This window comes from Larus michahellis, chromosome 5, assembly GCF_964199755.1.
Source record: "Larus michahellis chromosome 5, bLarMic1.1, whole genome shotgun sequence".
In the NCBI taxonomy this organism is placed as follows: Eukaryota; Metazoa; Chordata; class Aves; order Charadriiformes; family Laridae; genus Larus; species Larus michahellis.
The window spans coordinates 80,482,522-80,504,300 of record NC_133900.1 but is presented as its reverse complement, the minus strand read 5'-3'; the positions used below and the strand labels follow the sequence as shown (position 1 = coordinate 80,504,300).

The window sequence follows — 21,779 nt, the reverse complement described above, 5'->3', positions numbered from 1 at the left end:
AAGGCCTTGGGCAGTTACGTGATTCTCCATTTATAAGAAAAAATAAAATCTATTTAGAAGAAAAGAATCAAGGCAGCCCTCTTATAAAGCAAACCCAGTAGTGATTTGTTGCTTAATATTTGCAAGTGTCTTCTGTTTTTCTCTGTGATCCTGAATTTGGTCTGCATTGATTTCTTACTTGACATCTGATGTGCAGTTATTTCTGGGCTGTATTTCTAGGAAGACTATTGTTGACATGTAATTGCAGGACATAGAACTACTATATTTTATTTGAAGAAAATATGCAATCCAGCACATTCCAGTAACTGATGAATACATTATTCCAGCCATCCTTTTGCAGCCATTTTGGGTGGAATCAAGCCAAACACAAGATGAGTTTGGCCTAGTGAGAGAGGAGATTCTTCACTCAGATGATGCCATCTGGATTCAAATGAAAAGACTCCTGTTTGTTCTTTGTGAGAAGGAAAGATCAAGATTTTAATTTTTAGAAATTTTTTAGCAGTGGTTGGAAGAATTAAAGACAGACAGAGAATAGACTTTGGGTTGGAAGGACCTTTAAAGGCCATGGGACATTTCAAGTAGATCAGGTTGCTCGGAGCCCCATCCAACCTGATCTTGAATGTTTCCAGGGATGGGCCATCTGCCACCTCTCTGAGCAACCTGAGCCACTGTCTCACCACCCTCAGTGTAAAAAATTTCTTCCTTATATCTAGTCTAAATCTCCCCTCTTTCAGTTTCAAGACATTACCCCTTTACCTATCGCAACTGGCCCTGCTAAAAAGTTTGCCCCCATCTTTCCTGTGGGCCCCCTTAAAGTACTGGAAGAGTCTCTAAGGTCTCCCCGGAGTATTAGATGGTTTTGGTATTCTACGCGCTTTGAATTTCTAGCTCCTCTCCTAGTATAAATCACGTAATCTCTTTGGATTTCAGTGAAACTGTGTAAACTGATACCAGCTGAGTGTCTCAGCATATTTTATAATTTGTCCTATGATATAATAAACAACAATTCATTCAGGAGCACGGGGTTCGTAACGCATTCTTTTCTGTGATGTGATTTGAGTGAGGGTGCAGCGGTGTGAACAGGAGCATTTGTCGTGTGAGGAGCAGGCCCACTGGAAGAAAACGCATGTATTTTCCGAAGTGAGTGTGATCATTGTGATTCTCTTTGAATAGCATTGCCGCCTTATTTCTCCGCTTCACCATCAATTCCAATTGGTGCCCGTATAGATGGAGTTAAAATGATGTTTGCTTTTGGAAGGAGTGCGACATATGAATTTGAGAACTGCTGCTTTAAGAAAGTCTTTTTTTCTTTTTCTTTTTCCCCCCACCGGTTTCCTTATGAAACAACCATCACCAAAAGATTCCTTTTCATGAGAAAAATTTCTAAAATAGAGAGAATGGATTATAGAAATGAAATCTTACGGAAGCTTCTGATGAATTGGTATGACTGCATATTCTACGATGAGACACATGATCTTGGTGAAACTTATGAGGAATCTGCCCTGTTTTTTTGTTTCTTTGAACTTTATACCTTATTTTTCCAGAAGCGTGGGGTTGGGTTTTTGGTTTATTTCATTTTGTTTTTTAATAAGACAGTAAGGAACTGGACTAACACTGCACAATAACTGAGATGGAAAACCTGGATGAGAAAAGTGAAGAAATTAGAAGTCCTTGGAGACAAATTATAATCCCTTTTGTGCCACCAAGTGACATGCATAGACACAAAGAAGGAAGAATAATTATTTGAATTGGATACCATGCAGGTTGAGCAACAGAAAAGTGTATGAATTCACCTTGTTTTGTTTATAAGTATTCAGATACATGATAGTTTATGTGATTACTTTCAGGAATGTGAAAATTCAGTAATTCGAAGCACAGGTGATATTTTTCCAGAAGTGTAAAGGATTATTATCGTTTTATAGATGAGAAAAGAGAGACTAAGTGACATACTTGAGGTTACGCTGAAAGGCTTCCGTGGTGGTGGCTGGGGATAGTGTGTTATCCTGTAGCTGTAATCCCATGATACCTCTACACCCCATGGCCGATGGAAAATCTCCTCTTCCGAGCTAAAGGTCAGAGCTGTACGGGCATCTTGGTCTCAAAACACTTCATGTTACAGGAATAATCGATGTGTTTTGCAGTAAAGCCTTTCAGCACTCTCCCTTGTCGCTGTTACACACTCAAAACAGAAAAGAGCACATAAAACCGAAACCTGTTGTACTGAAAACCTCTGAGTCCTCTCCTACAAGTGTGTCAGCACATTGATGCACAGGTGAGGATGAAGACTTTTTTTTTTTTTTGAGACAGTTCCTCCACTGTAAGGAGGATTTGGAGACCTTGGTGACACAGAAGTCACAGAGAAGTCATTTCAGTCATCAGGATGTCCAAAAGGGTCACAGCTGGGTGAAATCTTTTGATCTAGATATTTTTTTAAGTATGACATATGTATCCAACATACTCAATCTAAAAGAAAAGAGGAAAAAGAGAGGGGAGGAAGGAAGAGTTGTCCCTTTGGCAATTTCACTATGAAATGAAACGTCTTATTTATTTCTTTTTTAAGATTTGAAAGAATTTTTTTGGGCTTGAAGTTTATTTTGTTTTGGTTACGATAATTGTCGGAATCAAACCAAGTGATTCAGATCAGCTGTAAACTAAGGTTGATTTCTTTCTGTTGCATTTACATTTCACCTATCCCCAAACAGGTTTTTTTTTATGGGAGGTTTTTATGGGGGAGTGTAGCAATAGGACAAGGGGTAACGGTTTTAAACTGAAAGAGTGGGGATGTAGACTAGCTATAGGGAAGAAATTTTTTTACATTGAGGGTGGTGAGACACTGGCCCAGGTTGCCCGGAGAGGTGGTAGATGCCCCATCCCTGGAAACATTCAAGGCCAGGCTGGACGGGGCTCTGAGCAACCTGGTCTGGTTGAAGATGTTCCTGCTCGTGGCCAACCCAACCCATTCTATGATTCTTTCATTTTAAAATGCCATCAAGAGGCAGACGCTCAGCGGGTGTAAACCCCGGACATTGATTTCAATGCGCTGTAGATGATGTATGCTCTGAAAACGTGGCCCAAGGTCAGTTAGAATATTGACAGAAAGAGGACCCATTCAAAGTAAATATTAAAGATAAGCTAGCATCGCAGGCACAGTGATATTTAACACAAACTGTTGACTTTTGGTTTTATGTTTTTTGGTGTTTTTTTCTTTTTTCTTTTTTTTTTTTTTTTAGAGCATAAACCTCTTCCATTCATCCAGACCTACTGTACGTTCAGGTATGTAACCATTATTGCAATTGATATTCAGTGAAAGGTTCTCGTAGCAACAAGACAGTATCGATCTATTTATGGATCGTGTTGCGTGGTTAATTTATTTGATTCTTTCAATGCTTAAGTTGTAGTATATAAAAAAAATAAAAATAAATTTTTAAAAATGTACATAACATATACCAGAAGCAAGTGTGAGTGCCAGTCATTTGTTTGCTACGCTGCTAATAGTGTCCACTTAACTACCAGGAGTCAGGTTTAATGACATTTTGATGAATATTGCTCCTAGTCTAAGCAAAAATAAACGTTCTTCTGTAAAACAAAGTATGAATTCTCTAAGTGCTTATAAGCTTTATTGCTCCTTGCAACAATAAGTAAAGGCCAAAATCTTTGTTGCTCTTTCAGGTTATTTTATGCATAGCGTAACTGTACATCACAGCTGTAATTTGTAATTCTCTGCGTCATTTTGAGTTTATGGTGTAACGGTGCATGTGTAAATCATCCAGCAATATGCCTTGTGGTACTTTATAAAACTAATTATACACCCTTTATTAAACTTATCCTAAAGAATGATTTTTTTTTTTAATGTTTTTTAGGATGATTTGGATGTATTGGACTTTTTATTTCATTTTCTTACTTGCTTCTGTTTACAGTGGTAAGTGAATGTATAATTCCTAAGATAGACACGCAGTAAGGGAACTCTTCTAGAAGGGGAGATGATGAGTAACCGCAGTCCGGTCCCAAGAGCTCTGTCTCGATGCTGTGGGTTTTGCTCAGTTAAGTTTGGCTAACTCACAGGGGCTCGAAAGACTATTGCAATAAGCCTGAATAACCCCAGAACCAATTGTTTTATTGTAAAGGTGTTTTTTAGAATTCTCTCGATACGCTGGAAAATTAGGAGTCGTGTGTGTTTTCCAGTGTCAATCTGTGTTAATGATTTACTTTGTTCAACTAGTGAAAGTCAAACTACAAAAATTGCATTGCATTTCCCTGAAGTTCCCTGAGCTGATAAATTATAACTAAGGCCTAAGGCAGGTTTATGTTCAGTAATACATTAACTCTTCTCCTGGAGGACAATTAGGTAACTCAGCTTTTTAGCAAAATCTGTTTGATAAATGTAGTGTTATTTAACAAATGTTTTACATGGATTGCAATTTCAGCTACATTAAAATCTCGGAACATTTCTGAGGCTTTGGAAACATATTTTTATTAAATTAAAATATTCAAAACTGGCATAGTTTTACATTGTATATAGTTATACAGAATAAATCAATTTTTTTGTGTGTCTTACTTGACGCTAGAAGAAAGTAAATAAGACCAAAAATTTCAGATAGAGCATATCTTTCATTTTGCCTCTAGAATTCACTTAGAATGTTCTAAGTAATGGAAAAGGCTTTTTTGGTAATGACAAAGTTGGGCAAAGGAACTCTACTGAGAATCAGAAATACTGTTTTTTTTAGAGAAAGCTCATGAAAGTATATACGCCAGAATATTCCGTCAGTTTATGAACTACAAATTTTGTATTAACAAGAAATTAACTTCAGATATAAGCATATCTTGCACATGTGTCTAATAGTTCCTAACTTTTTCCTTTTTTGTTGTAAATTATATGTTTTGCCTTTGTGCAGGAGACACAGAATTCCTTAAGTACTTGTAATATTTTAAGACTGTGAAATCCACTATGACAGTTCCATTATGTTTTCATTTTAAATAGTTTTTGATACAGCAGGATAGCTCTCTAGTAACAGATAGGCGGCTGGATAAAATGTTTTCTGTTGGGTTTTACACTGTTCTGCAAAAATACAGTATTTTCTCTTTATCTTTTGTCTAAGAAGAAGCACCTTTGTAGACACAGGAACAAAAATTGGCATATTTGCTGATTTCCTACCCGTTTGGAGGGTAAAATAGAAGAAGATAGTGGGCTCCTCTGCCAAGCCATCCCTCTTGTGTGTTTTAACATGGAGATCTTCCAAATGCCTTTGCTTTGAAAGATGGGAACGGGTTGCTGCTTGGGTATCTCGATTGCATGGCTCTGCAGGGTGAGCGGGTTTTGTTCCAGAGAGTCTGGTATGGGATTGATGATCAATTCCTGCAGATGCGAGGGCAGTAGTCAAGCTCCTTTTTATTCTGGACGGTTCCTGAGACACGACTCCTGTAACAGTATTTTCTTTGTTGTGAAGCAAGTCAGATGGGGTTCGAGGTGGGTTGTGAGGGACCAGAAGGTTTATAAAATGCTGTGGAACTATGGGCGGTGGCACCACCGGTGAATCTGTCCTCAGAGCATCCCTAAACAAAATAGGACTGTCTTCACATAGAAGTTTCTAACGCTTTTTGGTCTCTGCACTTCCTTCTTTTGGTTTTCCTCTGACTGGTGCACCATATTGGTCTGCCTCAGAAGATGCTTCTGCCGCTTCTGAGACGTGCCACGAGTAGGTCCCTTCCCTCTCTGCCCTGCAGATCTGCCTTGGGGCCCATCCTGCTGCTCGGGCTTCTGCCTCCTCTCAAGCTGCCCTTGGGTATGAGGCAGGAAACAGGGAGAGACACCACAGAAAATTTTATTTCTGCTGGAGAGCAAAGATGAGACTCTCAGAGGAACTGGGCTGTTCACCTTCTTCTGCCAAAGGCCTGTCTTAAAAGCAAGGTCAATGCCAAAGAGGAGAGGTGGCTTCACCCTCTCCTGGTGAACCGTGAGCACTCCCATCTCTAATAATTTATGCGTTTTGTTATTCCTTATCAGAATGTGTGACTCAGATCTATGAAAATACGTATTTCCAAGGAGGAGACCTCGCTACGTTTTTTACACCGAGTGCCAATTACTGCCAAGTAGTGTGTACTTACCATCCTACCTGTCTGCTCTTCACCTATTTGCCAGCGGCATGGACTAAAGAACCTGCAAAAAGGTAAAATGTTCATGTTCGGGTGGCTTTTGCTGCTCTCCTGTGATAATTTTAGGAACTCAGTAACATGTTGACAGAAAACAGGCATACAGGGAAGGCTACAGGGTTGCCGTGTAAAACAAAGTCTTGTATCTTTAAAACTGGTTATCTAAAAAAATAGTTGCTTGACTTTGAAAGATTAAATTTGGCAATGCCCAATCTTTCACACTCATATAACAACCCATCTAAGGAAACGGAACCGACTGTGCATCCATCCTCTGTACGACATATTTATCGTTGAGGGACAATGGGAGCAATCTCACATCTCCAACGGTCCCCTCTACTGCCCACCCCCCGACTCCCAGCATGTTTTTCCCCCAATTAAGGACATCAGTAGCATGAGAGGATGAGGCTGTCCTCCCTCTCCATGCCCAGTACGTTTCTGTCCTCCAAACCCTGGGCTGTGCTTCTCACTTTAATGAGACCTCTTGGAGATCCCACTGTCTATTCTCATCTGCCACCAGACGCACCTCTACCCCATCGTTCTCTGAATTGCACTTCTTGTCTAAATTTTAACACTGAGGGATATTGGACAGTCTGCATTTCACCTGAGAAACAGTTCGGAAGGACTGTGCTGTACTGCAAAAGCCGTGAACTGCTGCTTTTTGAAACACAGGTTTTCCTGCTACTTAAAAGACAGCGATACAGAAATGCTGCCGAAAGTGGATATGGAAGGAGCCATCTCTGGACATTCCTTAAAACAATGCAACATCCAAATTAGTGGTAAGATAAGGTTATTGACATGTATGAATGTTAGGCTCCATGTCATGACGCAGATGTTAGAAAATTGGCATTTTGAAAACAGGAATAGAAATAGGGAAGCAGCTGAGCAGTGACTTGTATGATCTTTGCCACATCTCTTTCAATCACAGCTGACAAAATCTTCCACTTCAGCCCCAACTACTGACTGCCGAGGCTCCTCGGATGAGGTAACATGGCAATTATGCACCTCCACTCCTTCATTTGCCAGAGGCAGATGGGAACACATGTTTTAACTGACAGCTCCCGTTCCAAAGATTAATTTACTACTACAGTTCCCCTCCAGCAAGCTGCTCGTAAGGCGTGTGTGACCCCGCTTTATAACTGTGTAGAGCAGATGCCCAGCAAAGCAGAAGTTCATAGTCACGGTGATGTTGTTCCCTTCATGATTCTCTTTAATAATTTATTAGCAGCTTCTTGTGTGTGCACGTGATGCACAGAGTCTTAGTGTCAGCGTGCCATACCTGGGGGTTATCAGCCGGCATGTCTAAAGGCTACTAAATATGTTGTTTTAAATATGTTTTAAACTTGCGCCATCATAATGATTTTATTAAGAGGAGAACACCTTTAAGCATAGCATGGTACTGCGGAAAAACAGAATAAGGAGGAATATATTTATTCAGTCCCTGACTTTGTGGCCAAATAGTGTCTTATGGATGTCAGGCTAATTCTTTAGTTTTGTTGGTATAACACTTCCGTATGCCAGGGCTAAATGGGTCTAATTTATGCGAGTTCTCCGTTGCAGCTATTGACAAAAAAGTTGTGCTTGCTTTTGGTTGCCACTTGCCTTTCAGAGCAGTCAGGACTTTTAAAAGCCCTTTCCTGCCAACATCCTGTCACAGTTATATTGGAGTAGCTTTGGCCCAGCAAAATAGATTTCAGTGGGATGTTATTCTTTATGCTATATAGACTAATTGATATCACTGGAGTTACTCTAGGATCAGACAAATGTCACTAAAATGAAAGTCTACCCATAGATGTTTAAAAAACCCACCAACGGTTGGCTGACTTGTGTTCTGTGAAGAAACTCCATGGGGGAAACTGCATGGGGGAAAGCTGTTCCCACCCCACGGTCCCCATTCTCCCTCTGTGGAGCATGGATCCAATCTTCTGACTCAAACGGGAGATGACTGTGTCCAGTACTGTGTCCAGTTCTGGGCTCCCCAGTTCAAGAAAGATGAGGAAGTGCAAGAGAGAGTCCAGTGGAGGGCTATGAAGATGATCAAGGGACTGGAGCACCTCTCTGATGAGGAAAGGCTGAGAGACCTGGGGCTGTTTAGCCTGGAGAAGAGAAGACTGAGAGGGGATCTCATCAACGATTATCAATATCTAAAGGGCAGGTGTCAAGAGGATGGGGTCAGGCTCTTTTCAGTGGTGCCCGGTGACAGGACAAGGGGCAACAGGCACAAACTGGAACATGGGAAATTCCATCTGAACATGGGGAAAAACTTCTTTCCTTTGAGGGTGGCAGAGCACTGGAAGAGGCTGCCCAGAGAGGTGGTGGAGTCTCCTTCTCTGGAGAGATTAGAAACCCACCTGGATGCGTTCCTGTCCAGCCTGCTCTGGGTGACCCTGCTCTAGCAGGGGGTTGGACTAGATGATCTCCAGAGGGCCCTTCCAGCTCCTGCCATTCTGTAATTCTGTGATTGATGGTTGGACTCGATGATCCCAAGGGTCTTTTCCAACCTAAATGATTCTATGATTCTGTGTTGCTTATGAAGACAGAATTTGCCTTTTAAAACTGCTCTATGAATTTGGAAATGGGAAAGTATGTTTTAGCATTAATCCTGAGTTCTTGCTTTGATTAATGTCATCAGGGGCTCAGCCATGGTGGTTAGATCTCCTCTCTCGTGTAGGCACTGTCAAAGTCTGCCAGTTTTTTCCTCCACAGCACTCTACTACACCTACACTTCTGACCTTCTTCCTAGAAGTACATGTGAAGGATGATGTAACTGAAGTGAGCGTGGGATGTGGAATCTGGATTGTGAGGGCTGTGTTATACGAACCGCTGTCTTTTGGGCAGTTTGGGGTGCAGGGTGGAGAAAAGAGAAGCAGCGTGTTTTCAAAACCTGACGACTCTGTTTTTCACAGCTTGCAGCCCAGATGTCCACATAGGACTGGATATGGAAGGGAAAATTTATGATGTTGCTGTGGCTGACAGCTATCAACAGTGTCAAAAAAGATGTACCAATGACAACCATTGTCATTTTTTCACGTATGCCTCAGAAACGTTTCACAATGCAAGCTTTCGGTAAATACAGGTTTGATCTCTCTCCTTGGGCAGCGCTGTGCTTTAGTAGAGTAAATCGCAGAGCAATCTCAGGTGGGAGAATTTGTTCAAGGAAATATTTTTTCCTTGATTTGTCATCCTTGCAATGTTTATTCGAACTTACAGATGGGAAAAGGTCTGTAGTAGATTAGCTTTCATTTGACCATCCGTCAGAAAGACAAACTTGATTATCACAGCACTGAAAAAAAGATCATTAAAAAACTTGTGGAGATATTGAAATGCAAATTATTTTGGCAGGTGTGCAGCATATTGCTCTGTTAAATCTTACTCTGCTTATTGCTCTGAAATTAATGTCGTCAGAGCAGCTGGAGAAATTCTTTCATTTGTAATAGCACTATTTTTGAGCTGTTAATCTACTCAGTTTTACAAGTTAAACATTGTTCAGCTAGCCCTGTTCCTCATTTGAAGATTGTTCTGGAAATTGGAGGTTGCTCTGGCCAGAACACACACCACGGTGGGATTTATGGGGCCAGGAGGATGACGTAGACCAAGGAAGAGGGCCTGTTGTCTTACCGCTTTCTTTATTCTTCGTCACTCAGTAAAAAATGCTTCTTGAAACATACCAGTGTAGGAACTCCAACCAGCATAAAGGTGCTTGATGAGGTTGTGTCTGGATTCTCTTTAAAGCCGTGCCAGCTTTCCGAAAAAGGTAACTATTTAAAATCTCTGTTGATTCCGTTTAGATTTAAGGGTTATGGATGATGAGGCGCATCTCTTACATGTTTAAATGTTTCATTATGTAAAAGAATTCTAGTATAAGCTTATTCTTGCAAATATGGTTAGTACTCTCAGGCACAAAGGAGGTTCAGATCCTTTTCATTTTCCATTTTATTATTTGTCTTACAAAAACAGTTGCCGACTTTGAAGATCTAAAGAATTCTTTTGTAAGATTAGCTTGACGAAATTGCATACAAAGAGTACCGTGGATACAAAAATGAAAGATAAAATCCCATCAAAGTCAAAGATCAGGAGGAATATAAAGCTTTCGCGTTCTGTTTGGGTATTGTGTGTGCACTTTGAAATTTTTAATGAAGGTCTGCATCTTTCTAATACAACTGGCTAATATGAAGGGAGGTATTCTGTGTTTTGTGGGTGATTTGTAATGTGCTTGTTCCTGCAATCATTACTCAGGCAAAACTCTCAAGAGTACAAGATCAATCAGCGTGTATCATACGTTCTTAGTCTCAATTTGACCATCTTTCATTGTTTTTGTTTTTTCTTTTCTTTATTTAAAAAAAAAATATCTACCTCCACCTTGTCTTACTGACTGTTATTCTCCCTTCTCAATGGTAATGATGTTCTTCTGCTTCCATATAACCTTATTTTAAGATAATTTAGTTTTCCCATATAAATTACATTTTGTAGAGACTCTGCATCTTTTTTTTCTATATCAGTACTTTCTCTTCACATTCTGCTAGTCCTAATGCAGGAATAATCTTTGGAAACTATTGAAAATGTAGTTTTGTTCAGCTCTTAACAACAAAGATACTTAAAGAAAAATGAAGTCTGAAGAATAAAAAAAAGGAAGAAAAAGTTTTGTAAAGAGAAGAAATCAATTTAGCTCTTCCTCACTGTGTGTATGAGAGAGAATGGAGGCAAGAATATTTTTTTTTTCAAAATTGTTGCATTAAGATATACTAGAAAGACACATATTCATGACTACAAGAAAAATCACGGTACTCAGGAGGTTTCTGCTCACGGACTTTGAGAAGAATCCGTGGACTGCAGCATATGCACAAACAATATGATTTCAGGTTAAAAAAAAAATAAATCAAAAGCCATTTGAGACTTTATCAAATGCATTTATGGTTTATGACAATGATGACATGGTTCTAATGTTCCATCACAAATTAAATCAGGATTTCTGAAAGCTTGTGAAGGTCAATCTTATTCCTACCCGTCTTTCCTTGCTTTCTGTGTCTGGTGAGAAAGGCAAGAGGGGAGAGAGAAGGAATAAATCATGGTATCATAGAAGCCTAGACAGTGCTATTGCATCAAGAGCTCATCTAAGGAGGTCGTCTGTCCTAATCCAAGAAAGATTAGCTGTGCCTGTCCAGACAGAGATTTGTCAAATGTAGTCATAAAATCTCAGTACCGCCTTCTGCACTGTTGTGTCGTAAATATCCGAAATGGGTTTATTTGAATATTTTTTCTAGTTTTTTCTGGCTGTATTTAGGCTGACTAGTCCTACATTGTGAATGTTCCAGTGTCATTTTAAAAATAGATGCTTCCCCTCTCAAAGCTTTTGGAATCACAGCAACCCTCCGTGAACACCAAACAGCTAAACTGTAGCAAGAAACTTTGAGATTGCTCCAGTCAGATTCTAAGACCATTGAAATCATCAATATTATGGGATTTCTCTGTTTCCTGTTCTACCATGCCCTCGTCCCTCTGCTCAGTAACGCTAATGTTGACCATTTAACTGCAGTTGGTTTTCATGAAGAGAGGCATTAAAAAAAGTAGCCCTTTAGCCTTTCTTGTGTCCTTTACCATTAGTTTTCCTTCTTCCCTGAGCAGAGCCTGAGCTCCTTTCTTAATGCTGATTGAGTGGCACTGCGTATTTTTCTTTCAAGAGTTTGTTCCTTCCTGTTTGGCCTTTCATTTTGTGCCTCTGCCTTTCTGACCTTGTCCTTATGCACACGTGCTATTACACATCCACAGCAAGCTGTCTGCCTTTCCGCCCTTTTGCAAAGTCATTGAATATTGAACAAACGATCGCTGAACAAGATCATTGAGATCATGGGTTATCTTCCCTAAACTTCTAGATCCACAAATTGTGCTTTAAATTAGAAACTATCCATTCTCCTGAACTCTCTTTCCCCTTAACATGAGATCTTACCTACTAATTGTCAGAGTTAATTGACCCTTACTTTCTAGTCTCCTGATTACTTTTTTTTCTGGTGTCGTTATCGTCTAATTGCTGTCCAGTATTGTTGTCCTTTCATGCTTATGTTTTTTGAAAACCTCACGAAATTATGAGGAGTCATATTAAGCTCTGCCTCTCCCTTTTACTGTTTTTCCCTTTCTGTAGTAAGGTGTTCCCAATGCGTTTCTTTAAGTCATTGGGCCGTATCTACTCGGGTGCTGTGCTTTCTCAACAGCTGAAGTTCTCTGCTGCCACCAAGTCCTGTGTTTTTGGATCATTTCACCATTTTTACTGTCTTTACAGATCGATAGTTTCAAGGAACATCCTCCATGCTGGCACTTCCTTTTTTTCCCTCTTTTCATCGTTGCACTGGGATTTTAACTTGGACTTCAAGTATATCTTTGGCGAAGGCAACTCATTCTTCTCTTTCTAAACATGCTGGTGCTTCCTGTAGCTTCTCTATCCATGGTCTGGTGGTGTGAATTATCCTGCCAAGCCTCTGTTACGTTATTTTTGTCATGTCAGAGGACAGACATTACCCTGGCTTATTCTGCCTGCTTTTCAAATAGCATTTAATAAAGTGTTAAGAGGATCATCCCATTATTTTTCTTCCAGTCTTCCCGTGAGCCTCTTAGATATACCCATTACCGTAATTATTTTAGTCTTTGCCTAGGTTACCATGATTTATTCCTGACTGTGGATTTGTACACTGATCTCCACTGTTCCTAATTTAAAGCCTTCCCTATTAGATTAGCAAATCTGTATTCTAACATGTAATTTCTCTTCTTCTCTATACCAACCTTATCCTTCCTCAGCAGTCCTCTCCATGAGTTTACACACTCAAAAATGTTCTTGAGAAATAGTTTTTGGTTCCAATGTGCTGTTATCTTCCCAGTTTGTCAGTCACAAAGGAAGGAAAATATGAATAAGGATAGAAACGAATAATCTGTAAACCTTAATGTTCTGATGACATAATAAAATCTCTGGAATTTTGATATTTTGTTCTTGTTTTCTACAGATTGCCAAATGGATATTTTTGAAGACCAAGAATTTTCAGGAATGAATATTACAAGTTTTTTCACTCCCGATATTTCTGTCTGCCAAACTATTTGTACATATTTTCCGAAGTGCTTGTTCTTTACATTCTTTACCAGGGAATGGCAAATAGAATCCCAAAGGTGAATATGGCAACTAGCTTTAATTCTCTAAGTAGATTTTTTTTTTTTTTTTAAAAAGCACACGTTTTTTTGTAACCACTATTTTCTTATAATTCTGAATTTTTTTGTTAAAATCTTATTTTCAGTAAAGCACAGCTTTATATGTTTTGTATCCATAAGTTTATAATTTCCTATGGCCACTTCATCTGTTCTCCAGTGTGATCAAGGGTTTAGTATTGCAGCTGCCTGTCTGGTGTTAATCTGAAGAGAGTTATAAGCATCGAAGACACGGTGAGCCTCCAGATTGCTTAAATTACTTAAAGCTGAATTTTATGAAATTATCAAAAGAGGCGTCTGGTTTCCTGGCAGTATTGAGTTATTTCCTTGAAAAGATTTTCGATAAAGTTAACAGCTTTAAAAATGTTTCTATTGAGCTTCTTTCTTTCGTACTTAGTAGTGAGAATAATTAAAAATCTACATTCCACGCAAATCAGAAGAATAAAGTTTCAAAGGAATTTTGGAGAGAAGCAAAACTGAAATGGCATACATCATCTAAAGTCACCTCCTCTACAAATGTATAAGTACTGTACAATCTCTAGTAGTACAGTCGTATGTTATTTCATAAAATTACTAAAGCCCTCTCTATAAATTTAGTGTGAAATAATGAATCTTGCGAATGCATTTTCATATGAAACACTTTTCCAGATAGAGACTTGGGAGAGACATTTAAGGAAGAATGTTCCCTTACCAGTACCAAAAAAAAAAAAAATCAGCTCTAGGATGTGAGAACAGATTGAGTTATTGTAAAAAAAAAATTTCATTTTAGAAATCTTTGCCTTCTGAAGACATCGACAAGTGGGATACCAGAGGCACTTGTAGCACGAGAAAATGCTGTATCAGGCTTTAGTCTCCTAAATTGCAGAAGATCCTTTCCTGGTAAAAACCAAATTCCAATAAAAATACTAATTTTGAATGAATCGAATGAATAGACTAATTAATTAACTTCTGGTGCTTGGAATGCACTCATTCTCACAGCCTGCAATTCTCGCACTTACACGCATATGAATTTTTTGGGAGAGGAACTCAATGTCACTTATACTAGAGGACACCGAGCCTGTCAGCAGGTTTGCACTGACGTGATCCGCTGCCAATTTTTTACCTACTTTCCCCTCCAAGATTCATGCAATGAGGAAAGGTGAGATATATTTTTTACACTCTTTAAAGATTGCTGAAATAATCATCCTGCGGACTTGGGGAGGGGATAATGGATGCCTTCTGCATAAAAAGTACAAACTGAATCTTTGCATTAATTCATTGGCAGAAAGTGTGAGTGTCACCTAAGAATGTCCTCAAATGGATCTCCAGTGGAAATAGTGCATGGGCCAGGAAGGATCTCGGGATACTCACTAAGATTATGCAAAAAAAGAGCCAGTACTGGTAAGTAAAACTTTCGTGTAAAAGAGGCAGCGCTTGGCTGATTTCAGTACAGGAAGCCAAAACCTCATTCATTTATTTTTGTTTTAAATAAAAAATAAAATTGTTTGCATTGAATCGGTTGCATTGTCCAAATGGAACACCTTGTGGAGTTAAAGAGTGCTCTGAAAAAGTGAAGTCGGCCAGGTCCGCACACTGAAAACACCACCAGTAACATTGTGAACTTGGTTGTAAAAGAGTTCATGATCATAAATCTTAAAGGGATGAGAATGTGTCACGTGTCCCCTTCTTCGCAATAGATTGGTTCCTATTCAGGGGTCCGCAGTTGTCTCATCTTCATTCGGTGAATGCTGCCCAGGGAGCTTGTGAGTCTCCTTCTCCAGGCAAACCTGCTTTGGCAGGGGGGTTGGACTAGATGATCTCCAAAAGTCTCTTCCAGCCCCGACCACTCTCTGATTCTGTGTGATTTTTCATCGGTGGGTGCAAATTATCTTTAAGCACGGTTTTCAATTATTTCTGTAGTGTGTATGCAGCATTCTGCAAGAACGATTAGGATCGTGGGAGGGACAGACTCTTCCCCTGGTGAGTGGCCATGGCAAGTCAGCTTGCACGTGAGGTTGTCTCGTCAGAGACACCTCTGCGGAGGCTCCATCATCAGCAACCGGTGGATTCTTACAGCTGCTCACTGTGTCATGAGGTGAGGCCGAAATGTCAATGTACAAATGAAAGCAAAAATTTCCTCCAGCCTGTGAGAGAAGTTGGGATCTACCTTTCAGAAAAATGAAGATGAGGGCTAGAATAAAATAAACTGGTTTAATGTAACCAAAAGGTGAGCTTTTAAGGTAGACAATTCATATTCTTAACGTAGCTGGAACTCCATACTTTGTCTCTTTGTAACATAGTATTGTAATACTGATGCTAAATTATTTTAATGCATCTAGAAGATAAAATACTAAAGCAGACACCAGATACCTACAGAAACTTAGACATTCTCATGCGATATAAGCTTTTTCTAACTGTAATACCATAACCTCTATCAAGGAAAATCTGTTGCTAGGTCATTCTATTTCATAAACTTGCAATGACTTATCTCAGAGATTGCCTCCATGGCACTTAAGAAATGGTACTAATCTGATAGCTTCAGCAGCAGGGTGCTCAGCAAGTTGTTTGCTGATTTATTTGTGATTTATTTGACCAGAAGAGAAAGTAAACCTCTGTGGGGGTCCCCTTAGGCTGCTTCTGCTACCTGAGATCCAGATCCCAGTTGTCCTGGTTTTCCTTTGATAGTTTTGGGGTGGGTTTTTTTTACAAATTTTATCAATCAGTCAATTAATACCCTATTTTTAATGCAGATTTCAGCTGTAAGAACAAAATTTAGAGCAACCAATACCCAAGGCATTTCTCATTTGCAGCGACACATATGGTCCATAGTGTTAATGGCCCTTAAAATATCATCAGATTTGGGTCCTGAAAACGCCTGTGTTGTGAAGAGCTGATTTAATTGTCATGCAGGTGATTAATTTCCCATGTGAGATTGTCACCACCCGTAAAGCAGGTTATCCTGTCATCTACAGAGTGAAAATTGTGAGGCTGTTATTCAGCCTGATGAGAGAGAAGGGACAGGTAACAAATAAAATGCTTCAAAGAGGGCGTTGACCCAGTAACGTGGTCTGAAATCAGGCACTTTTACTCAAGCAGTGTACTACGTTACCCATTATTATTTTAGCGTTGCCAAATATTGGCAATATTTGGCTCCAGTGACAAGCCTTATAAAGGTTGTTAAACCCTCTAAAAACCATATATAAAGCATATCCTTCTCTACCTGCTATGAAATGTAAAAAGTTACCAGTATTATAAAATGCAAAGGGAAAATGCATGAAAAATAAGTAAATAAAAAAAAGGCTACATTCACTGAAAATTATTAAGCCTAACTGATATTTATGAAATCATATATAAAATACTCAAAATTCTCAGAAATTTTTTTTTAGGTCAAGTTTTGTATCTCCTTCATTGCATGCACTACAATTTTTAGGTTGCCTTGATGGTACAATAACACAATGAAATATCCCTTAAACTTACTTGAAGCAAGTTGAAATCATAAAGATTAACTGGAACTTTTCATATAGGTCTGTGATATTACACTTTCGAATCTCTATTTACATTTATTTTGGCGAGTAGTTTCATTTTGATAAGTGTCTTTATAGAGAGGTCTTGAATTTATATTTCCAACCCTATTTTTGTTACTAGAAACATTGTTGTGTTGGAATGAGTGGAAAGAACCTCATGTATTTCTTCAGGGCTTATGTCCGGTGCTTGAAGATTTAAAAAAAAAAAAATAGGGGACTAGAAAATGAGCAAATAAAGGCAACAGAAGGGGACGGAGGATGAAGGATCAGGACAAAAGGAGAGAGAAAAGTGAGGTGGGGATGAAAATATGTATAGGAAGAAGAACAGAAGGAAGGAGAATGGAGGGAATGGATGAAACAAACCTCTTTTTCGTTTTAAGTGTGGAAATAAAAAAAAAAAATTGAAAGAATGACCTCAGTGCTGTTCACTGTACACTCAGGAGTAAGAGAAGATGTTGCCATCTGCACACAAGCTCTAAATCAGTGCAAATCTTTTGCCACAGACTGACTGTTTGTCTTTTTCCCTCAGTCTTGAGAATCCCAACATTTGGCGTGTTTATGCCGGTATTTTAAAACAATCAGAAATAAATGAGGATACGCCCTTCTTCAAAGTGGAAGAGATTATTGTTCACCCTCAGTATAAATACGCACAGACTGGATATGACATTGCTTTAATGAAACTTGATAAGCCTATGAATTTTACTGGTATGTAGTGTATCGCAGAGGAATTCTGAAATGTGCAGGATGACTTAGGGCTGGCGTTGGTATGGCAGTGCATGACAGCGGGGCTGGCTTCCGTTAACATGCGGTTACTGGGGTTTGAGGAGAATCGCATTCCGTTGGCTCCGACAAGAAAATGGGTGGCTTTTGTTTACGTGACTGGAGCAATATATAGCATAAGGGACAACGCATAACATGGAGGCTGTCATCAGGGGTTGTGTAGGTGCCCACAAAACCCTTAACGTTGAAGTTATCTCTGGTCATACTAATATTTTTCATCATATTTTAGATCTTCAACTACCTATTTGCCTGCCGTCAAAAGAAGATGCTAACGTACTTTATACCGACTGTTGGGTAGTTGGATGGGGCTACAGAAAAGAAAAAGGTACAGATAAATATTTAAACAGCAAGTTCTCATATTTGCAAAATTCACGTGGTTAAAAAAACTCAGCACCCCCCTTGGGGGAAAAAAAAAAAAGAAAACCCTCTTCTTTTTAAAAAGAAAATTCCGCTATGATCTTGGCTACCATTATTGCTATTTGGCCAGCACTGTAATATAGTGAATATAGAATCTACTTCTATTAAGACATAGTAAAACATATATGAAAGATGTATGAAATTATCATTAAATAACTCTGTGCTCTGACACAGAATTTAGATTCAGTAATTTCAAATACATAAGAATGAAAGCCTAAATACATCCTGTACAGCTCTCAAATATGTTTCCTTAGATTCTAACTTATTCTACCGGCAAAACCCAGGATATATCTGGAACGCACACTCCCTTTCATGCTCCCAGCCGAAAAAAGCCACCAGACTTATCACTGAACTGTGAGATTCTGAATGACAGTTGGCACAAAATCCATGCTTTTTTTTTCTTTTTTTTACGCGATTGTATTCATGACTTTAGAAGTTGAAGATTGAAGTATGTTGCTTTTATGATTCTGAAGGCTGATTATAAACAATGCCAATGACCTTTGTGTTTTGATAGTAGGTGGGATTTGAACTCCTCCGATTTTATACGGAGGTAGGCCAAATAGCTGTTAATTATCAAAGTCTGGTTTTATATTTATTTGTTTATATTTTTGTGTGTGTGATATTTCTCTGTGTGTGTATATATATGTATACACACTCTGTGTGTATATATGTGTATACACACATCTATTTAAATAGTGTCCTTTCCTTTATACACCTTCCTATTTGAAGGTTAGAGTTCAATGTGAGATCTAACAGATCTAGACAGATATTGTATAGGCTGATTTCTTCTGTTAATTTCTAAGAAAAGGCTGCTCTCAAATACTCTTATGTACTCTATGTGCAAATTTCTCCGTCCCATAAACGGCTAGGGCATGGCACAGCATAGATGTGGCAGCTGGGATGTTCCAAACCTGTCGTAATACACGACTAAGAAATAGTTGTTAATAACACAAAGCGATGCTCTCAATGGGAGGACGGGTTCCAAGGGCTAATGTCCTGAAAGCCGTACGTAGACGAGGATTTATTGCAAATCACAAGGGAGTTTTGAAGCTTCCTTGCCCAGTCATGAGACACAAAATGGCATTATGAAAAACATTCAAATTAGCGGTCAATTCACATTGTTTACTAGCATAAAAAGAGGAAAATCAATGCCATAAACATCTAACAACACTCTAAGAGCAGCAGCCTCCAACTTTGCAGTATTGCTGGATAGGGATTTCCAGTTTTTAACTTTTATTGTGCCAGAAGTAAATGTTTCTCTGTTGATACCGCCTATTACATAGGTCGTGTAGAAGATATCCTTCAGAAGGCTACTGTTCCCCTGATGTCAAAAGAGGAATGCCAGGCAAGGTACCGGAAGCGCAGAATAGGTGACAAAGTGATCTGCGCTGGCTATGATGAAGGTGGAAGGGATGCTTGTAAGGTAATGAATAGTAGTAATATACAGTTATATATGGTCCAACCATCTTGTTCCAATATATAATTGAATACTGTAATTAGTTTTTAATTGTCAGTAGAAAAAACGTGGTTATTAATAGAGCTGATGATTAATGTGTCACTTCTGCATGTCAAAATCAAGGTATATGCAAAAGGTTTCTTAGGTGACATTGGAATCAGTAGGGATAGATTCCATGGATAAGAAACTCTTGAGAGTGTGTGTGTGTATATATATATATATATCTGTATTATATATATATCTGATCTAGTTAAAGGTGTCCCTGCTCACTGCAGGAGGGTTGGACTACATGACCTTTAGAGGTCCCTTCCAACCCAACACATTCTGTGATTCTATGATCTCATCCATTTAGGGAATAAAACAGTATTCCTTCAAAGTATCAGGTATCCAAAGGGAGAAAATATAGTATCTCAAAGCATTCCTCCAATAAAAGCAGGTTTCCTATGCGATGTGTTTATTTCTTGACATGAAATACAGTATGCGAAAGCTTATTTCGAAGCACCCGCTGTGTACAAACCAGAAGGGCGGGTGCAAGCAACGCTATTCGAATGCACGGGGGATGGAGGGCTAAAGACAACTTGAGCAGACCGCTCGGCTCTTCCTTAGAATTGAAAATGTCACAGCAGCGCGACTTCAGCGCCAAATTCTCTGCTCGAGTGTAAACTCATGCACTTCCATGAATTTAAATATTATGAGGTAATTTATGCAAGAAGAAAATAGTCTGATTAGTAAGATTAAATTATCTACCAAATACAGTATTTTCACTTTACGCATTTAACAGTTAACATTTTTATATTAATATGTTACTGTCACCATGAATAACAGTAGCATTGAGTACTTAGGGCTAAAAACACTTGGAGCTGGGAAGTAATTTTTCCTCTATGCCAATTAAGCTTCATCTGATACGTTGTACCAGAACATGGAGATGCTGTTTTATGAAAATAACACACTTGCTATTGTCTCAACAACTCATAACAGCTATGCTAATGAACCTTATGTTCAGAAAGATCAATTAGGAACAGGAAAAGGCGAGAGAGATGTGTTTTATCCAGGGGAGGACACTGTCACTCAAACACGATAAGCCACGAAGAGAACTGAGGTTTGCATACTAAAACCACCAAGGTCATAAGAGATAACATTGGCAAATTTACTATTTTGTCTCACTTGCACATGTAGTATTCATTAGGTGTTAAATGATGCCAATGTAGATAAATTTAAAAAAAAAAAAAAACAAACAAAAAAACCCAAAAAACCAAAAAGACCAATACCCAAAACAATGCGAAACATAGTCGTTTTGAACCTTAGCAGGAAGTGGAAATTATTTGCAATGACTGGGAAGTATTTAGAAGTCAATTTGCTACAAAACCACAAAAAACCCGCTGCAGTACTGAAGCGAAAGTAATTGAAATAATCTTGGCACTTCTGCTGGTGGTAAGGCTGTATGGCACGCTGCTTTTAATCAAGGCTGACCCCGGCTGTTCTGTTGCCTGCTCTGTCTTTCTCCTGTGGCACAGGGAGACTCGGGAGGGCCACTGTCCTGCAGGCACGAGGAGGTCTGGTATCTGGTGGGCATCACCAGCTGGGGCGAGGGCTGCGCTCGCCCCCGGCAGCCGGGGGTCTACACAAACGTTGCTGAGTATTCAGACTGGATTCTAGAAAAAACGACGTGACGTAGCGTTGAGCGTTGCCTGCCTGGCTCAAAGGGACGTCGTGGAATCATAACCCTGGGACCGATGGAATGAAGTGTGTGAAGGTTTGTTTACACGGTATTTCTCGTTAGCCTGGAACGTCAAAGGCTTGATTGAAAAAAGTAGAAAAACAGGAAGGAATGAACTTTGCCATTAATAAATAAAAAAAATGGTAATAAAAATAAACTCTGTGGCCACTGATTTGACAGGAAAAAAAAAAAGAGTATGTCTGAGCCATTGATTTCTTCTGTCCTTTCTAGAATAAAATGGGAATGGATGAGGTTGCAGCGTGTGCATGGAGCTGGGAACTGCTCCTGAGTTCTGAGATGGGGACACAGCAATGGAGATTTTCTCCCCTCTCCGAATTTGGTTGAAATGGGCCAACCAGTTACAAACATACTAAGGGGCTTGGGGAAGGGAAGCTGAGGCAGGGAGAAGCCTATACGGTTGTGTAAACCTTGTTTCCGCACAGTATTAGTCAAAAAGGTGGCAATACTAACCGAGAAAACAAACCCAGGGCCTCGGCAAGCTTTTCAGTAAAAATTTTGCAAGTGTGTTAACAGCGCTGTCTTTCCCTTACGTTATTCTAATTTCTGTAGACAGTTT

The 21,779-nt window shown here is 39.2% G+C and overlaps 1 protein-coding gene across 5 annotated transcripts; it reads left to right on the top strand.

The window, feature by feature from the left end:
• Positions 1-1,991: 1,991 nt before the first annotated feature.
• LOC141743616 (coagulation factor XI-like) lies at positions 1,992-21,577 on the top strand. Of its 5 annotated transcripts, none has more exons than XM_074588230.1 (15): positions 1,997-3,273; positions 3,861-3,919; positions 6,002-6,164; positions 6,817-6,923; positions 9,051-9,210; positions 9,789-9,898; positions 13,134-13,293; positions 14,099-14,208; positions 14,308-14,467; positions 14,594-14,709; positions 15,229-15,403; positions 17,362-17,537; positions 17,842-17,937; positions 19,313-19,452; positions 21,000-21,577. In XM_074588230.1, exons 1-15 carry the CDS (start codon positions 3,185-3,187, stop codon positions 21,153-21,155), a joined length of 1,977 nt encoding a protein of 658 aa, XP_074444331.1. In that variant the 5' UTR covers positions 1,997-3,184; the 3' UTR covers positions 21,156-21,577. The 5 variants fall into 5 exon arrangements, 4 of the variants coding, with proteins under 4 accessions (XP_074444333.1, XP_074444334.1, XP_074444331.1 ...); XM_074588231.1 differs by having other exon boundaries at positions 1,997-3,919; positions 15,229-15,288; positions 15,385-15,403; XR_012587123.1 differs by lacking the exons at positions 17,362-17,537; positions 21,000-21,577 and having other exon boundaries at positions 1,992-3,919; positions 19,313-19,447.
• Positions 21,578-21,779: the final 202 nt, after the last annotated feature.

Coding starts and splice junctions, on each gene's coding strand:
- LOC141743616 (XM_074588230.1), top strand. CDS start 3,185: ATGTTTTTTGGTGTTTTTTTCTTTTTTCTTTTTTTTTTTTTTTTAGAG. Junction 6,165..6,816: donor ACTAAAGAACCTGCAAAAAG/GTAAAATGTTCA, acceptor TTTGAAACACAG/GTTTTCCTGCTACTTAAAAG. Junction 6,924..9,050: donor ATGCAACATCCAAATTAGTG/GTAAGATAAGGT, acceptor TGTTTTTCACAG/CTTGCAGCCCAGATGTCCAC.